The sequence below is a fragment of the Gouania willdenowi genome, chromosome 6 (assembly GCF_900634775.1).
Source record: "Gouania willdenowi chromosome 6, fGouWil2.1, whole genome shotgun sequence".
In the NCBI taxonomy this organism is placed as follows: Eukaryota; Metazoa; Chordata; class Actinopteri; order Blenniiformes; family Gobiesocidae; genus Gouania; species Gouania willdenowi.
Genome location: NC_041049.1, coordinates 57,721,586 through 57,741,343, shown reverse-complemented (window position 1 = coordinate 57,741,343; position 19,758 = coordinate 57,721,586). Strand labels below are relative to the sequence as shown.

The 19,758-nt window shown below is 36.3% G+C and overlaps 1 protein-coding gene across 2 annotated transcripts in view; it reads right to left on the bottom strand.

Moving 5' to 3' along the window:
- necab2 (N-terminal EF-hand calcium binding protein 2) overlaps nucleotides 1-19,758 on the bottom strand; it is a 149,620-nt gene that overhangs the window by 58,018 nt on the left and 71,844 nt on the right. For both annotated transcript variants that reach the window (XM_028448836.1, XM_028448835.1), the window contains exons 6-7: nucleotides 6,345-6,481; nucleotides 4,818-4,942 (exon numbers count right to left, since the gene is read on the bottom strand). In XM_028448836.1, coding sequence (XP_028304637.1) covers nucleotides 4,818-4,942; nucleotides 6,345-6,481 — 262 coding nt within the window. The remainder of the gene's footprint in view (nucleotides 1-4,817; nucleotides 4,943-6,344; nucleotides 6,482-19,758) is intronic.

Below are 19,758 nucleotides of genomic sequence, written 5' to 3'. Positions count from 1 at the left end.
CCTAAAGCAGGTATTTGGGATTAACGTGTCTAACGTTAAGCCCAGAATGAGTTTTATCCCACATTCCAAGGCACCCATAAGTGCAATATTTAAATTTGAAAATGTGCAGTACAAAAATATATATTTTTGTATTTTGAATATATATATATATAAATATACGTGAAATATGATTTTAAAAGTGCTCAGATTGTGGCATCAATGGAAAGGTCTAGTCCTCCTCAATATGTGCTTGGTTTTTGAGTAGAGTCCAAATGACGCTCGCTAGTGCAAAACTCACAATTTTGGGGCCAAAAAAAGAGCTAAATTTGTAAAAAATGTAGTATCAGCGAACATGTTTTATTCCCCTGAGTCCGAATATGTGCTCGGTTTTCGACTAAAGTCCGAAATGGGCCCGTTAGAGGCCTCAGCTGTGATGCGGTTCCACGGAGCAGTTTCGGATGCGGTGGAAATTGGGAGCATGACTTAATGACGGGATGAATTGTAATTTTCCAGCAAACAAAAATGTTATTTATGTTACGAAAAAAAGCAATTTTCATTAAACAAAAGTATCAGCATTTTACTTTTCAGATATACAAATTATTGAGTTGGAAAAACTTTAAGTTGCCTTGCCTTTGTCTGAATTTGGATTAACACTGATTTGAAAACAATTCAATTATTAAGTCCGTGGCAAATAAATTGATTGAGGTAATCTAATTTCTATCAATCCATCCGTGGGGGTCTGCTGGTGCCTATCTCCTGCTTTCTTCGGGCGTTAGGCGAGGGTACACTCTGGACAGGGCGCCAGTCCATCACAGGGCAACATATACACAGTAGACAACCGGTAATCTAACTAGTTATTAAACTAATTTCAAAGAACTCGATTAGGTGTTACGAATTGAAACAATTAAATTAATTTTGTCCAACTATTTTCCTTTTAAAGCTTTTGCATGATAATAATCAATCAATCAATCAATCTTTATTTATATAGCGCAGATTAAGAAGGTCATCTCACAGCAATATCAAAATATAAAATGTATGATAATAAGGAAAAAAACAAGCATTTAGCGACAGTGGAAAGAAAAAAAACTTCATTTTAACAGACAGAAGACTCCAGCAGAACCAGGGCAACAGAAGAAGATGCTTAAAATAAAGTCTTCATTCACTAAGAATTCACTTAATATTAGATGTTTTCATGTTTTCCAATAAAGAGCATCTAATTCACTACATTGTGTAATATGAATATCAATGAATGATACTAAAGTTCATTGTTCCATGATTTACGAAGAAAAGAGATTTTGCAGATTCGATTTATTTACAATCTTATCTATCTTTCTGAAAAAAAAGTAGCACCACCTTGCAATTTAATTAAGGGTTAGGGTTAGGGTTAGGGTTAACTGGCTATCATTCTAACAGTGTAATAATAAGGCATTGACAAACCTGAAGGTGGTAAAAATGAGTTAAAGTGCAAAAACACCTTAAAAATACTGTCAGAAAGTTAATACTACAAGACAATAAATAAGTATATTAAAAATAATAACAACAAAAATAGCGTTTCATAAAATAGAAATATATATTTTCACATCACAAAAACCCCTAACTTGAACAATAGCTACAGTATTAGCGGACCTTTGTAACATCCTTGTAAGTATGCTCGATAGAATAGTTCTTCTTTATGTTATTTAGTAAATAACATAATAGCAAGGTACCACCCTGTCAACAGACCCACCTATTAGAGATAATAGAATTGCACTGTGATGGATTTATCAAACAAAGACAACAATACAAAAACATAATTATGAGACAGAACACGACTCATTGACCAACATCTGAGCTGGGATCGAGGAGGGTTTGTTGCATTCTCTCTACCTTTTCCAATCCAACATGTATCACATAAATCTGGTGCTTGTATCTAGTAATTCTATATCTGTCCGACCTTTGATGTGTCGTTTCTTTACTCTGCAATGAACTTGAGGAGTGGAATGTGTCAGGTTGAACATAATGTGAACTAACAGCTGCTGAGGTGATGAAAGAATGTGAAAGGAATAAAGGTTATGATAAAAATGACCAGGAGTCCAAACGTAAAGTTGTGTATCTGACAGAAATAATTAGCATGCCAGGTTAAAAAAAAAGGATGGTGTTGACATTAAAAGCTAAAGGCTAAATCCCATTTTTAGCTATACCATTTGCATCTCATTTCAATGTAATTATGAAGCCACGTCATTAGTACTTTTTTCAATAATGGCATTAGTGTCAGGGTCTCTTTGTACATGTTGGTGCTTTAAGGGCGATTAAATATGAAAAGGTTATACATAGTTACTCACACCTTCTACTTGGTCTCAGTAGCCATGATAAAGGAAACAAAAACAAACAGTGCTAATCTTTCATCTTAAAATAATGTACTTTGAAACAAACATGTCAAGACCTGCTAATCAAAGATGAAAATATTTATTCATGGAAATGAAATACTGTATAATAATAAAAAGTTCTGATGAACTAGGTCCAGGCCTGCGGAACGTCTCCGCACCGAATAGCACGTTCCCGAGAATTCAGTGAAATTTCTCAATTTCACAGAGTAAAATAAATGAACTTGTGCTACACAAAATGGTAATCTACTTTGAATTACCATTGAAACGCTATATCACATGACTATGTTTCGATAAATGTAGAAATTACTGGAAATAAGGGGTGGGCCCACGGGCCCCATTTTAAAAAACAAGGGCTCTGAGCATCTCATCATATTCATACCAAACTGTATTTCGATCTAACAAGAACTAACAGATGAGTAGTCATTTGAAAAATGGGGCCCCCAGGCGCCCCGGTGACACATACGGGGTAATGGGCCCCATCTATATATTGGTATGTGTCAATGATTAGGTACCACTAACGTCGTAATATTTGACTTGCAAATAAATGGGTAATCGACTTTCTTTTTTTCTTTTGGGGCCCCCCTGGGCCTCAAATAAAAAATCAGGCGTCGATGCGTACACATCCATAGATTATAGCTACCAAATTTCAGCCCAATCCGTTCACGAATAACAGAGGAGTAGTGATTTAAACTAGAGTACACAACAACAACAACAAGAAAAAGAATAACAACAAAGTGAGTGGCGTTTTAAATCCGGTAGCCTGGCCTAAATCTACACTTATTGTTAGAAATTGAAACAGTGATCCTTCTTCTGTGTGAACTGGAAGATTCTCATACCACTAAATGCAGGGTTTCCACACTTTTTTCACAATAATTTTTCAAAACTTTTCCAAAATATTTGACCAAATTTCCATCACTTAGTTTTGAACCGTAAAGATCTATTAAAAATCAGAGGTCTGACAGTGTGCCGTGGTTAGTAGAAAAAACGTGGCCCAGGGAATGCAAGTTGTGTCCATCATTTATCTATTACTGTATATAGCATCGTACAAAGGCACAATTGCATCTGGCACACATTTTGCAATATTGTTTACATAACAATGCATCAGCTATTGAATGTAACATTAAAGAACAATGGAATGAGCGCTACCATGTTTAATTATAAGAATACAATAATAATTTGATAACACATTTATTAAAAGCAATGTACACAACAAGGTGTTAGTCCCATAGTAAAGTTTTAAACATTGAAATAAAATAGGCTATATTTCCAAAACTTTTCCAAAGTAGTTAAATTATTCCATGACTTTTCAAGACTGGAAAATAGTTTTTTCAACTTTTTCAGGAACTTCATGACCATGGGGGCCAGGGTTGGGGTCATTTATAATTGTAATCACGTAATTGATGATTGATTATAATTATGGCGTAATTATAATTGTTATTGTAATTTTAAAAAATATGTTGCTGTTGTAATCATAAATTGTAACTGAGTTCAGATAATTGACTTTGTAATTGTAATCGCCATGAAAAATAAGATAAAATACAAATTGTCAATTAGAATTTAATGCAAAACTGGGGAACCATGTTACACTTCTATGTAGAGTTCTACACATATGTAGTTAACGATTATTAAAATATGTTTTATATCAAGCTTTCCCACATTTTACCACTTAAAAAAGATTTAAATCTAGGGGTATACAGACATAAAAAAGGCTCACATGCCCACACCAAAAATATGAATACCAATATTTTCATTGATTAGGAAACCTAACAAGGTAAGCAATAGAAAGAAATTAGATGATATATGTTGACTATTATTTAGTTATGTATTTCAGGCTCGATAATTGTAAATGTTTATTCTTCCAAAAGCAAGATTAGTAGTTAAACGAAGATGTCTGTCTGTTCTTGGGGTTAATTTGTGGAATTCTGTTGATAAAGAAATAAAAATGAGTGACACATTATTCAATTTCAAAAAGAAAATATCACAATATATTTTAGAGGGTTATGTGAAGCAGTAGATTCATGTTGGTGTTTTTTGGCATTAGTTAAATGTTGTATATGAAAGAAGGTACATGTGTATGTATTTATATATTCTGCATTATTCCAAAAAAGGCTGCTCAAATGTAATTGTTGAATGCTTGCATTTCTCTTGTATGTTTTGTATTTAACTTATTTGAATATTGTTTATTGGGCATATGAGCTTTTTGCTTCTGCCAGTTTCAGTCTTGTTATATAGATTTTTAAATTGTGAGACTGAAACAAACAATTGTGATTAATTGTAATTGAACTTTAGTAATTGAGAACATAGTTGTAATTGACTTTCTGAGGATAGAAAATGATTGTAATTTAATTGTAATTGGGAAAAAAAATGCTGGTCACTGTAATTGTAATTTAATTGTAATTGAACAGGGGACCCAAACGGACAACTCAGCCTTTAAAGCGTTAGTTGTACAGTGCGTGTGTGTTCATTTGTCACCTGAAGCTGTGTTGATGGTCCTGACGGCCTCTCTGGTGGTGACTCTGTTGTTGGGGGGGTAATCAGGGACAGCGTTTTCGTGGCGTCTCTCTGGCACCTTTGGACTCACTTTGGCAGGAACGTGACTGAAAGGAAAAGCGACAAAGATGGTCGTGGGTTAAAATCAATAGACAATGACAAAGTTATACAACCACTGAATTTGATAAATGAAACAAAAGAGGGGGAAGTTTTTTTTTTTTTTTTTTAACAACACAAATACTCCCTTACATGTGTCACAATCACTTCAGACAAAGAAAAGAAAAAATGGCAGTAAAACAATATTAGTACATTAATTGAAGTAAATAAACATATATTCTCTTCAGTCAGTGACACACGACTTATTAGCCAAAAAGGACATAATTCTCCATGTCTACCCCTAATCATATATAATAATTTCTCCAGCCCAAGGCCGCTCATTGACTCTTTCTTCCACACTCCAAACAATGGTGCTTCTGGATTTTTCCATCTTAGTGCAATCATTCTCCTTTCATAGAGAAGACTAAAGTCAATCATTCTCATTTCCTTTGCATTCAAGTAAGTGAGTAAGTAAGTATTTATAGAGCGCTTTTCACAGGTAAAAACCACAAAGTGCTTTTAACAAATTTCAGTATCATCTCGTCTAAAGAGAACATGGAAGAACAGTAAAAAATAACATGGGAGACAAGAACGTTAGAACTGTTGGTCGCCAAGAGCATGAGGCGCCCTGTATTTAGATGAAAAAATGGAAAACAATATAAAAAGAGCTGAGGGGAAAAAAACAGATTATGAACTGAATTTTCAAAAAGAGAAACAAAAACACAGATACAGTAAGATAGCACACAGTCACAGTATGGCACGTGGGATGGTGGGGGTTGGACGTGGGTCGGGGGCGAGGGGTAGGGGACGGGGGCTGGGCGAAGAGGGGGAGAGGATATCCAGCCGCTGGGGGGGGCGCAGCGTGCTGCCAGAAGTAGGCGCTTCAGGGGGGTAGATGCCCGCCGAAAACCAAAGCAGAGGAGGCGAAGACTCAATAAACTTTGCTCTCCTCTGATACAGTCAGATGTTATGGTTCAGAGCAGAGAGTTCAGCTGGTAGTAGGGATACACATCTGTAAACATCACGGTGACATTAGACACATCATTCACTGTTCTTGTAAAACCTTTGGGGTATTTCCCAAGTATACAAATGCTTGGTTTCAGTGGAATTACTTCCAATCATGCATGATAAACATTGAAGTACTTTTCCCCAGGAAATATGAATCCTAGGACACTGCTATAAAAAGAGGGGAAAGTTTTGAGATAAAAGGTGAGAATAATAGATTTCTGTTCAAGAGCGACAGATTCTTTAACCAAAGACGACCTGCAAGTGAAACACTGCCTGGTTTTCATTAGAGCATCTGACAATCAGAGTTTGACTCATGTGGAAATGATGCAACAGCGCACGCAACACGTCCGCATGCACACATTTATAATTTCACGCATAAAAGCCAGTGATAACCTACTGACTCACCCTGATTGGCTGTGCTGTTCATCAATCGCATCCACGGCGCTTTCAACAGAACTCAGGAGAGACTGGATCTGATTGGCTGACTCCTTCAGGAGGAACCGAGTCACAAACTGCTCGACATTGGTTCCTCTCTCGTACACCTGGGGCAGAAAACAAAAGAACAGAAACAGCATATTGGTTATAAAGGGCCGTCATGCTTTGATGTTGGATTTGGCTTTAATTGAAATGTAAATTAAAATATGTCATCACACTGAAATAACTTGCTTTTGAAGGAAAAACACAAAAGCAGGCAGTTGCTTTTATGGGTACTTGTACTTTTTGACTATATTTCTAAATCAGTTATTTAGTATAAAGAAGTAAAGTAACAATTATAAAGCAACGTTTCTACACCCAACAGTTACTGAGTAAATTATTATTTTTTGTTTTAAAATGATCAACAGACATTGTGAAACTACGAAAAAATTAAATGACCAGACAATAATCAAATGCATCACATCACAGCCGACCAATCAGATTAAACGTAATGCGCTGCACCAAAACAGCATTGAATGGAGGTTATTTTACGACTTTTTTTGGTTTAGTTTGTGGTTTCTACCTATTATGTTGTAACCAACATGGCACTGTTTTAGAATTCATAAAGTTATCTATACTTAGAGTTTGATAATATATATATATATATATATATATATATATATATATACATATATTGAATTGAATTCATTCATTTTTGTTAATTTATTAATTTATTTTTTCAAAAAATTGTACATTCTGACAAACCTTTGTGGAAAATAAATTCAGTTCCAACAGTGCCAGATTTGGTCTCTTCCTTTATAAGTTCTACATGAGATTAGTTTACTGTATGCAAGGGAACCGTGGCAAGATTTATTAACCAAAAATACAATTTAATTGAGATACATTTTACTTATACTTGAGTATTTTATGTAAGACGTACTTGTACTTGTACTTGAGTACACATTCAATCAAGTAATGGTACTTCTATTTGAGTAGGATATATCAGTACTCTTTTACACCTCTGGTGAAATGCAGCACAGCACTATGACAACATTCCTGGAATCAATACCATCTTCAGATGTCAGCATTATTCACTGCTCGACAACAATAATAAAGAAAAGCTTATTGATCGATTGTTGATCAATGTCACATGTTCGTTTTTTTTCAAATGTCTTTACTCTTTTACAAGTGGCATGTGATAGGGGAGACAAAAATCATTGAAATAAATTCATTAAAAGAGTCAGACAGGCAAATTTGAGTGATTTTTGTGACTTTTTTCAAAGTCAGAGCAGAAAATTTGGCTACAGCATCCGAGCAGAGTGGGGTTAAATATTTCACATGAGACTTCTGTAACTCTGAGCATTTTTTACTGAGTCCATATAAAATATTTAGGGGTTTAAGTGCTTGAGCACAACAGGACTAGACCCTTTTCAAAGACACTGTCTATAGACTTTGGAGGAGGGTGTTTAAGTACCCATCGGTATTGGTTAATGTTGGAAATCGTAAATGTATTGTTGGACGATATCGGCACATCGAATATTAGCACAAAACCAATACCGAATATCACTATTATTAATTATGATAAATCATCAAGTCCAACAATGTCAATGTGAAGCAGGGGTGGGTGAGCACTACGTGGGGTCCCGTATTCAACACGCCAATGGAAGTAGCTCCACAGAAATGTCTTATGAAGAAGGGAATCAGTGGCTTGCCTCTCCAGTATGTTAAAAAAAACACAATACAAAGTAGCAGCGGCAAGCAAGACTGAAGGTCCGAGGCACTCGGACGTGTAAAAAGTCCTTTATTGAAACAGCGATGTCATGTTGACGCATTTCAACTCAAAGAGTCTTCATCAAGACGTGCAAGAAAGATCAAGTGACAATAATGTGACAAAAAGACATCAAAAAAACATACACAGACAGGCAAGCATTTAAAAGATAGGTATCTATTTTATAACACTAATATATCATTGTATAAAGATTATACTGTTATTTTGTTAAAAGCTATTTAAAAGATAGGTGTCTTTTTCATAACATTAATATATATATAATGTTGTCGTCTTGGGTGTGTTTTGAGTTAATTTGTGATTTTAGTGTGTTGTTTTTTCATATTTTCTGTAATTTGTGTGTATTTTTCTCAGATTATGATGATTAAACACTCGTTATCAATGAATCCAATAGTGTATATACTGTAAAATCAATGTAGGACTACAACATAGGGTGGAAATCACAATATCTGGGAAATGAGCTGCTTGGCGGAGGTCTGCACTCTCCAAGTGCTTTTCTAGTTATCTGTTATATTTATCATTATGATTTTTTCAAAATATAAATCATTGTAGATTAAGTAGCTCATCAAATAAAAAGTTAAAAATCAAAAGTTTTAGAACACCAAACTTTTTCTAGTTTTTTACTGAAAATGATTCAGTTTATTGTGTCATTGCACTCTGAAAGGAAAGCATAGAACAAATAAGCAATTTGAGGAGTTGAAAAAGAAATGATGGCATCACGAACAATACTGTCCACCTGATGCCCATGAGGGTCTGGTGCCACAGTGTGTTCCAACACTGCTTTTATGCAGACGGGGGGGTTAGAAGTAACCAAGACACGTTGGAACACCTGTAGGAATTAGTAGTACCAGCTTTCAAGGCTGATTCAACCTGAAATGTACATTATTTTTCAGTTTTGGTAACCAAACCTCTGGCTGTTCACTACATTTCAAGCTATTCTTTGGACTTGCACGACGAATTGTAATAAATAACTAAAAATTAGGGTGTTCTAAAACTTTTGATTTGTAGTATAGTTCATATCAATATATTCTATTTATCACTATAAATAATGTAATAATAATAATAATAATAATACATTTATTTAAAAGTGCTTTTCGAGACCCTCAAAGATACTATAGCATAAAAACAACAAGTACATTGATTGAAGAAAATACGACTCAGAGAAAAGAAATGAGGGAATGGGTGGTTAAACGTTAAAAGCTGAGTGAAACAGGTGAGTTTTGAGAAGTGATTTGAAAGATGGGAGGTCGGTGCAGTTGTCGATGTGGCTTGGGAGGGAGTTCTAGAGGGTGGGAGCAGCGACAGAGAAAGCTCTGTCCCCCCAGGTTCTGTGCTTGGTCCTGGGGACAGTGAGGAGGTTTTCATGTGAGAAACAGAGGCTGTGGGAGGGAGTGTAGGGGTGGAGCAGATCTGTGAGGTAGGAGGGGGCCTGATTATTAAGGGCTTTATGGGTGAGAAGGAGGAGTTTGAATTGAGGAACGGGGAGCCAGTGGATGTTTTGGAGGACAGGGTTGATGTGGTCATGGGAGCGGGTGTGGGTGAGGAGTCGGGCAGCTGCGTTTTGGATTTATTTATTTATATATTTATTTAGGAGTGTGGAGGTTGTACCAAAGAGGATGCTATTACAGTCGTCAAGGCGGGGTGTGATAAAGGCGTGAATTAGAGTTACGGCGGTGCGGAAGGAAGGAAAGTGAAGGGCGGAGACGAGAGATGTTTTTGAGGTGAAAAAAAGCGATTTTCATGATTTGTTTGATGTGGTTATCATCAAAGATTATACCAAGGTTACGGCACATCATTGTGGACTAAAAAGCTCATATTAGTTATATTATATGAATCATTATAGAACAATTGTTATATATCATTGTAAGTTAATCCATCACAAGGAGACCTGAGGAGAAACGGAAAAACAACACATCAGAAGAACGGCTATAATGATGAGAATGTAAACTTGATAGTGTTTAAGGCAGCAGCACTAAAGATATGTATAAGACTCATTGGGATGGAGGATAGAGAAGGTCCTTATCAAGGATCCTATAAACGCCTGTCAACATTCAGACAACTGAAAGACGTACTATGGTGTTTGCGTTGTCTTTCTGTCAATTAAAAGTAGTTTGACAACAAACAAGGAAGTTCACGACTTTGTCCTTGTTGACTTTTTTATGACTTCATGTAACACAACCATCCACTTCTCTCCACTGCTGAAGACGCATTACATACCAAAGACCAACGACATAATGCATAACAACCGCCGCTATCGAACTTGGGCCATAATTGACTGAGCACATACTCCGGAGAGCAGAGTCAGTCGGTCATGTCAGCTTTACTGTCAGAAGTCACACTGCAGTGATTCACAGAGACAATTAAGGTTCTTGTGCACTCAGCCTTTCTCCGCTGCTTTCCAATCAAAGACAAACGTTCCTGCGAGACACAAGATCGCACACACCATATTGATGTGCATTATCGCAGTCGATGGCCTCCAAACAAACATAAACTGTATAAACCCAATAGTCAAGGAGCAAAGGGGAGACTCTATGGTTATAGAGGTTCATCTTCAGAGTATATTTCATTTTTACACCAAAACTCGAAAATTCCTGAAACAAAAAAAGCTCAATGGCAGGTTTGTCTTGAATGGTGTTGAGATGTCAAAGTGTTCGTCATTTTTACCCAATATCAAGATCATTTTAACTATTTTGTTAAAATTGTCTGTACAAACCTAAACTTAAACTCTAGCACTACATAGGTCCATTGTAAACAAATAAAGCTAAAAGGAGTGGTGGGTGAAATAAAAAAAATATTTGTGATTGAGAATTTCTTAAAAAAAAATTGAAGCCCTGCTTTTCTCCTGACCTGCCATGAGAGGGAAATTCAAAAAAATGTTTTGAATACGGACGGGGCTCCTGGAGTTGGTAAGTCACGCCCAATCTATATTATAAAATATCTGAAGCACAAGCTATGCTAACTAGCTAATCATTACTCAACATACCTCTCTATTCACATTTCTCTCAATCCAATCGACTCGCCACAGAATTCAGAGTCCATGGGGCTAACAGTGACGTGAGAAACCACTAAAACTCAGCCAATAGCACATATAATTGTAATAGCCAGGTTTCATCCCATAGAGGGCTGTCACTCATACATTTTTACAACAAAATACATCAAATTGAAATACTTTGACTAAGATTTGAATTTAAATCCAATGCATTATTGTTATTAGTTACTATAAAATGTCATGAATTGGACTAGGATCAATCAACAGCCAAACAGCAGAGTGGTTTTTAGGTTTAGTTTCTCTTAAACAACAAATATGAGTAATTATTCAGTCAAGGACCGATGTCACTTCATTTGAATGGAAGGTAAGAGACGTCCAGTGACGTGCCGTCAGGGTAGGCAAGGTAGGCAGTGCCTACCCAAGGGTGAATTGATATTTTGATTATTTAATTATAATTTATTTATTTATTTTTAATTATAAATTATTTATTTTTCCATTTCCAATAGCCTACAGTACCTATAAGTTTGAAAGTGTCCCCATTTTGTGCGTTTCATAGCCCAAATTACTAAACAGCGCTATTTCCTGGAACAGCTGTCTTTTTTTTTTTTTTCGCTCCGCTGTAAGGCAGAGGGAGGCCACGCCCCCTCCCAAAGTCACGTCGCTCTTCTGCCTCCGTTCTCATTGCGTGTTTTTACGTGTTTGCGCATGCGCAGTCAGGCCCCCAATGTGACATAAATTTACACGTAAAGGCAGCGTAGAGAGCTGCCTGTGCACGTAACAGCACATTAGTGAATAGATGACACGTGACTGCTGCTGCTACGTTCTTTAACTAGTGGGCGGGTGACAGCGCTAGAGATGATAGAGAAACTTTGTTTTGAGGAAAAACGACAGCTTTTGAAAGATGGAGACCAACACCTGAGTTACCAGACCTTCAGCAAAAGTAAGGTCAGAACATGTTTCATACTTTTCACAGTGAATGGAACAAAAGGAAGGATTGACTTTGTGGATGCTCCTCACTGAGGCTGTTCTAAGTTGTTGTTGTCATTTTCTCCGTGTTTCCAACACAAACAATGGATGTGCTGCCTTGTCATGAGATATATCTTGTTGGGAGAGAATGGAGGATATATTAAATTATTGTTTATGTTTCTTTAAAGGTGTTTATGATGTTGATTTTGTTAGATGGCTAAACACTTGTTCATGTGGATCTTATTGGGTTTTTTCTTTCTTATTATGAATTTTATATTTTGATAAGCGCACTGAGATGACTTTGTTGGAAAATGCTTTATACAAATAACATTTATTTGAAATCAATTAACACTTGACAGCAGAAACATATGAAATTGTCATTGGTGGTCTCGATTTGCAACGTGCCTACCCAGCCCTAGTGGTCACGGCACGTCACTGGAGACGTCCATCAATAACACAATAACATACCAACACCTGTAATATTGCCATGATTTTTATATATCTGGGATGTACAGTACAGTATATGCTAAGAAGGCAAATGTCAAGTTTAAAACTCTCTTCAAACCATTCTGAAGTTAGAAATGTAAATAATGAAACGCTGAATATGAAGTCTAATTTAACCTACAATCACATTATTCTGGGTCAATTCATGATAGCAAAGTGCTTACAGTAAAATAATATGTTGGCAGTGTTGGACTGAAGCAAACTCAGCCTCTATTTAAGGAATGCTGAAAGATGGATGGAAGAGTTTGCATAAATCAATCAATTAGTCCATATATCCTACAGCTTAATGTAATGAAGTTTCATAGTTCTCAAAAGCACAATATTGAGCCAGAGTTAAACATGTTAGAAAGAAGCATGCTGGTATAGTACATTTAATGGTTTCACTTGCAAAAAAATGTCTAAAATCAGTATTAAACTTATAAAGCATTTTTTTTTATTTTTGTGATTAGTGCATTTGTTAACAGAGACGGGACTGGGGGAGGTGATTCAGGGTGGGCCTCTGTGGGTGATTATTTGGTTTAATGTGTAGTGTATGTGATCAATCACACCTGTTTCATATGTTCTAGGGAGCAGCTGGAACAAAATAGCTACAGCACATGTGTCAAACTCATGGCCCGGGGGCCAAATCCGGCCCTTTGGAGCATCCAATTTGGCCCGTAGGAGAAAGTAAAAATTACAAAGAATACATGAATCATTGCGTAAATGAAATTCAACACTCCTGGTGCTTATATTGCATGACTGCAGTCATTTTTAATGTTAAACTTTTGAAAAAAACTCAAAATTATTATAAAATCCTTAAATTACATTTTCCTCAAAATATTACATATAATTTTCCTAAATTAAATAGAAATTGGTAACAAAATCTAGTAAACTTAAAGTGAAGATCCTGCTGGGACTGATATTTATCACTTATTGCTTGGATTGTTGCTTTCTTACATATTTGGTATTTTATGGATGCTCCGTAATTGGCCCATGAACTAAAGTGAGTTTGACACCCCTGATCTACAGTATCTATCTATCTATCTATCTATCTATCTATCTATCTATCTATCTATCTATCTATCCATCCATCCATTCAACCATCCATCCATCTATCCATCCATCCATCTATTTAACTAACAACATCTCAATTAAAAGAAAATCATAATTTTACTAATAACTCAATAAAACCAGATTATCAGAGTATTTCAACCGATCCGATATGCACAGTGCTAATCATAAAGAAAAGAAACTTTCTACTGTCTTCATGTCTGAAAAGAGCTTAGTCAAGCCTTCAGATACAAAAACACGTGCACCACAAAGACATTTTGTGGTGATACAGAAAGTGCGGAGTAAACCACACTTTGTTATTGCATTGCTTGTGAGCCATATCTTGTTCTTTCAACTGGTTTCCAAACAGCATCAGAGTCTGTAATTGCCTGTCTCTCAGCATATCAACATTTGCCCTGGAAAATCCAGAGCGTCCTATTTTTCAAGATTTATTCATTTATTTATTTATTTCCTTTATTGTTTCCTCTTCCTTTAATCTTGCTCTCCATGGTAACCATTTTATTTATTTTTCAGAAGTCCAAATACTTAATTCACATGTTGAGAAAATAAATCACATTTTCTTTCCTGACAGTAGGATCTTTATCTGCCAACATAAAAGAGTTTAATGAATTGTGAAGCACGAGCAAAGCTGTCTACCTGATCTGTTACAACTGAAGTCCTCCTAGCTCCCTCTCACTTTCACTCATGGGCCAATTAAATGGTATCCTAGCAACTCCAGTCAATATGTTTCTAAGCAACTCCACAGTAGCAGTATGAAAATGACACCCAGGTAACCGTAACCCAGATCACATCAGAAACTTTGTCAAAAAGCATGTATGAGCTTCCAGGAAGACACACAGATCACACACACAATATTTTTGTGCACCTTAACACCCTTCAGCGAGGAAGACATCCCAGCTGCAGAGTTCAACCACAGAGTGCACACTGTGTGGATGGAAGTAGGACACTAAGTGCTAATGGTGCACCAGGAAAGCTGACCACCTACTGTTCCTCCTCTGGAGACATCTGATGGGCCATTAGCGTGACACAAGCATCAACGTAGGCTGGGATTTTGTTCTGTCCCCATTTTCTTCTGCCTGTCTTATATACTTAACTTCGGTCCAACAACAAATATGACAAACTAAACACTCAAAGCTAGGGATGTAACGATTAATCGTAAGGCAGTTAAAAATCGATTCATAGGTATCACGGTTGATATCGATTTTCTGACAATTGAATCGCAGTACTTTTTTTAACCAGCAGAGGGCGCTATCCGAAAGTGTTGGCGGCGGGCGGAGTCTGCTAATACTTTCTTTCTGGCTGCCTTCTACTCTTAAATATGTTAATAAATGATTAATTATCCCTTTAGCACCGAAAGAATATCTGTAATATTACTTGAATATCTGTAAAAGTCACATTTTTCTATTAGCTCTGTCTGCTAGCATAGCTTCTCTTCTTCACTGCTAGAATATCTGCATGCCAACCGACCACTGTGTTACCAGCGCCCTCTGCTGGTCCAAACAAATATGACGTAAATCAGTGTAATGACGTTTTGTTTTTTTTTAAAGTCCAATTGTTAAGGCACAAAATACATTTAAAAGAAAAACTATTATGCAGTTTTGCATTGTTTATTACAGAACCAAAATTTAAATTAATAGGCTTCATTTTCATTTGTATTATTCCTTTATTTATTTAATTCAAGATTTATTTTTAGTTAAATTGCATTGTTTTGAATAGTTTATCAAGGAATTCTTTTGACAATGAAAAATAAAAGGAAAATAATACAGTATTTTCTAATTTTTTCCCAAAAATTTGTCTACAGTCCCATTTTGTAAATGAAAAAATCGTGAGAGAATCGTATCGTGAACCCAGTATCGTGAATCGAATCGTATCGGGAGTTGAGTGAATCGTTACATCCCTACTCAAAGCTGATGCAAATATAATATTGGCACGATTGTGTAACATGCCTCGAATTGAAACGCTTTGAGACAATTGACAGTTTGGGAATGTGACGTCATGACTGTCTTGTGCTCAATGTTAAAAAGACGACATTACGAGCATGACATTCACAAAAAGACCAATATCAGAAAAACATCTATAGATGGAGCGCTACTCGATCTGGTGTCTCAGTTACTTGTACTTGGGAATCATACTGGACTCTAATCTAACCTTCAAGAAACATATAAAAAAGGTTGTTAACACAATAAAATGTAATCTTTAAAACTTTAAACAAATTAGACCCTTTATTTCCACTACTGCTGCTAAATCATACCTTCACTGTATGATCCTTTCTCACACTGAGTACTGTTTTACTGTTTGTAGGGGTGTTCAGATCTGATATTGATATCAGATATCGGTCCGATATTAGCCTAAATATCGGATTCAAATTTTCCGATTTTCCGACTGAAGGTTAAAAATCATGTCACCAATTGGTTAATAATAAATGGGTCAGTTTGTCTCATACCTACTGTTGCTGACCATTGTTCTCTGTTTGAGTAACATCACTAGATCAAGCCTTTTCTAACATTCCACACTACAAAATAAGTCATTATTATTTTTTATTAAAAAATATTCATGCCGATATCGAATCAATATCGGTATCGGCCGATATGCAAGGCTGCAATATCGGTTCATATCGGAAATGAAAAAGTTGTATCGGGACATCCCTAACTGTTTGGTAATTTGCTAACAACACTGCAATAAAACCTGTAGAACAGTTGTATAAACAAGTCACCAAAGTATTTGCAAAAAAAACTTTTTGATCACCTTTGTCCAATTTTAGCGTAAACATATTCGAGTTTTAACAACGTTAACATGTTTAACCATGCCTGCCTCATCTATAAATCTCTTCACGGGAATTTATTCGACAAAAAGATGCTAATCAGAGAACTAGATCAGCCACTAGAGGGGACTTTGAAGTAACATTCAGACTCACCACCACTGGACAAAACACTATTTCTGTAGACAGATGCACAAGTTGGAATTGTCTTCCAATCACTGTTTGAGACTGTTCCACCTTTACAGCTTTTAAAGAAGAGCTGAAAATGGTTAAAAGCAATTCAATCATGTGATCATTTATAGTAAATTTTTTTCAATAAAAATTAGCTTTGGTTGGTGTAAGTAATGTATATATTATGCTAATGTCCGTGTGTATACTATGTCCATGTCTATCTTTTATTGCCTGTAGGAAGTATGTCTTGCTGTAGAAAAGTGGGAGGTTGAGTCGCTTTTTTCATGGATGATTTACATGGGAGCTTTAATTCCTCTTTAATTCAGAATAAAAGTTAAATCCTAACTGACCTTGTAAACATTTAATTCAAAATGCTAATTTAATTCTGAATTACACACACACAGGACAGGCTGCCCTCAGGCGTACACCTTCTGCCCTCTGGCCCATTGAAGTGATTGGCTCTGATGCGCCCACAGGCTGGATCTAACCCGGCCAACCGCTCCGCATGATCAAAGCCAGCAAAGGCTCAATCCACAGTGATAATGTCATCAGTTCTAAAATTTGATGAAATAGTCCGCTCCCGGTGGACAATTTTATGAAATAATTGAGTAACGGTATCATTGCAGTCCAAACAAATCCACCTTTCAACACCTTTCAACCAAGCAGCAGCCATGTTGAAAGTCTCAGGTCAATCTGAGACTGATTCGCAGATATTTGAGCCACACACACACAGACGGAGATTCCTTGTTTTATAGATAGATAGATAGATAGATAGATAGATAGATAGATAGATAGATAGATAGATAAAGCTCATGGCTAAATCTGGCACATTTACACAAAGTATTGAACTGGTGTTGATTGTTGTGCACTGTCCTCTCCAAATAAACAAATAAATAAATGACAATTTTGTTGAAATTTTGCTGCGATGGGTGTTGCCCTGAAAATTGTAAATTTCTAAAAGGGGGCGGAACAGACAGTGACTAACAAAAATGCAAAACATTTAGAAAAACTGTTTTGTTTTTTAATTGAGGAATATACTTTGGTCAATTGTCTGTATATGTTTATGTTTCATGTGCACTACAGTCACTGAATACTTCTCCAAAAGAACCCATGCATAAGGTGCTGAAGTTCATTACACTAACTAACACTATAGCACAAACACAAGACAGCTTGTTTTGAAATGAGAGAAGTAATTATCACCATATCTCTGATACTCTTACATATCTCCTCTGTTATTTACTAATGCTGTGGGTAAAGCTGTTTTCTTCAGCCTATATTTTTGTGTGACAGCATGTTCAATCCAGCCTTTTATGCACCTATATATAGACTTGATTATATATAGATCGTTCGAATGTCATGTTTACCATCATTTAACCAAAAAACAGGCTCGTATTTTAAGTCAGCATTTAAAACAAAAAATAAAAAACACAAAAGGTTGCAGATTAACCACGACCAAGCATTTGGTTCGCTATAGAGATTTCTCAGGAGGAAATCTGGGAATGTGGAGGTGGGGAACAGCAGGCAACATGACTGGGTTTGTTTCTAAACAGAAGGCAGACTCTGGAAACAGACATTTGTCAGTTAGCGCGCCAGATTTGTTTTTTTTTAATTCTCTTTCACTAAGTTTCTTTCTTCTTTCTATTCAGCTCTGTTTTATTCATGCTTTGGTAGAACCTCACCAGTCAGACGTATCTTTAAATGTGCGCAGATTTAAGCTTCAATTTACAGTATTTTGTGTCTCTTTAAAATTCTTGCGTTTCCTGCACATCCTGCATTAAACCGGTAACCAGGAGAGTATTTTCCCAACTGGAGCTAGGATTACCCATGGGGTTAAATGTGTAACTCTCAGATCCCTCTCTCCCCCTCCCTCCCCGCTGCTCTCTTGCCCTGCCTCCAAACTTTCCGAAGCCCCTCCCTCAGAGGCGCTAACAAGCTAACGCTAGCCCGACAGCAACATCACAGTAATATAACATGCTCTGTCAAAAGCATATTACTGCAGCACTTCTCTCTCTCTATGTGCACAAACCTCAGCAGCAGCAGCAGCAACAACACAGTGTCACTTACTGCAGCCCATACCCAGGCTGCTGTGTACACACAAACAACACGTGCACCACAGAGTTCTAGTGTAACAATTACAAATCAAACATAATGTAAATCAAGCAGCAGTAATTACCTTTCAAGCAGAAAAGTTGCTAATTCCAACTTCTACTCCTTCAGACCATACACTGTAAAAAAAAGGTGCTCCGGACTTGGGAAAGGGGCAGGGACTATCCATCAAACACAATTCTGGCTCTGATTGGTTCATTTTGCTCAGTCGCGCTGCATTCTGGCAATCTGCCAAAGGCCGCAGGAGCAGCAGGGGGGACTCAATGAGCCTTTTTATTTTACACAAACTACTAGTTTCAGCAAATATGACAAAAAGTCACTTTTATAAGAGTTGCAGACTGCACCTTTAAGTAAGCCCATTGATAGGATAAGTGGAAACATTTGTCAATTTATTCTTAAGTCAATTTTTTTTTTTTTACCTTTCATGTTTTGGGCTGTTTTGCAGCGCAGCAAACGAGCCTGTATAAAATGATAGAAATGATGACTTTTGGGCTCAGACAAAAATCTTCAGCCCTGCTGTTTTCATCCATTGTTGTTCTCTAATAAATGCATGCCATTATAAAACGTTAACTTTAAATCCTTAATCATCAATAAGTATGCAGGCTTCTGCCACTCCTCCTGACATAAATTGTGCCTTCCCTCTCGTAAAATAGTTCCGACAACATGAGTCTAAGAAAGTCAATATTCCCTCATTTTTTTCAAATGGTAAAAAGATCCTCAAGATTGACTGACAGGTAGTGGGAAAAGTTGATATGAAACATATTTTAATAAATGGTGAATATATATGTAAATGTAAGCCATAGAACTGTATCATGGTTCCCCAGTTTTGTGTTTAATTATATCTTAATTTAATTTTTTTTATTTCCATACCAATTACAATTACAAAGTCAATTATCTGAACACAATTACAATTCAATTCCGATTACAAGAGCAACAGATTTTTTCAATTACAAACACAATTATAATTATGTCATAATTGAAATGAATTATCAATTATGTGATTATAATTATAATTTCCTCCAACCCTGCTAGCGTGACTACCACAATCCAAAGTCTATTGATACTCATTGTCTTT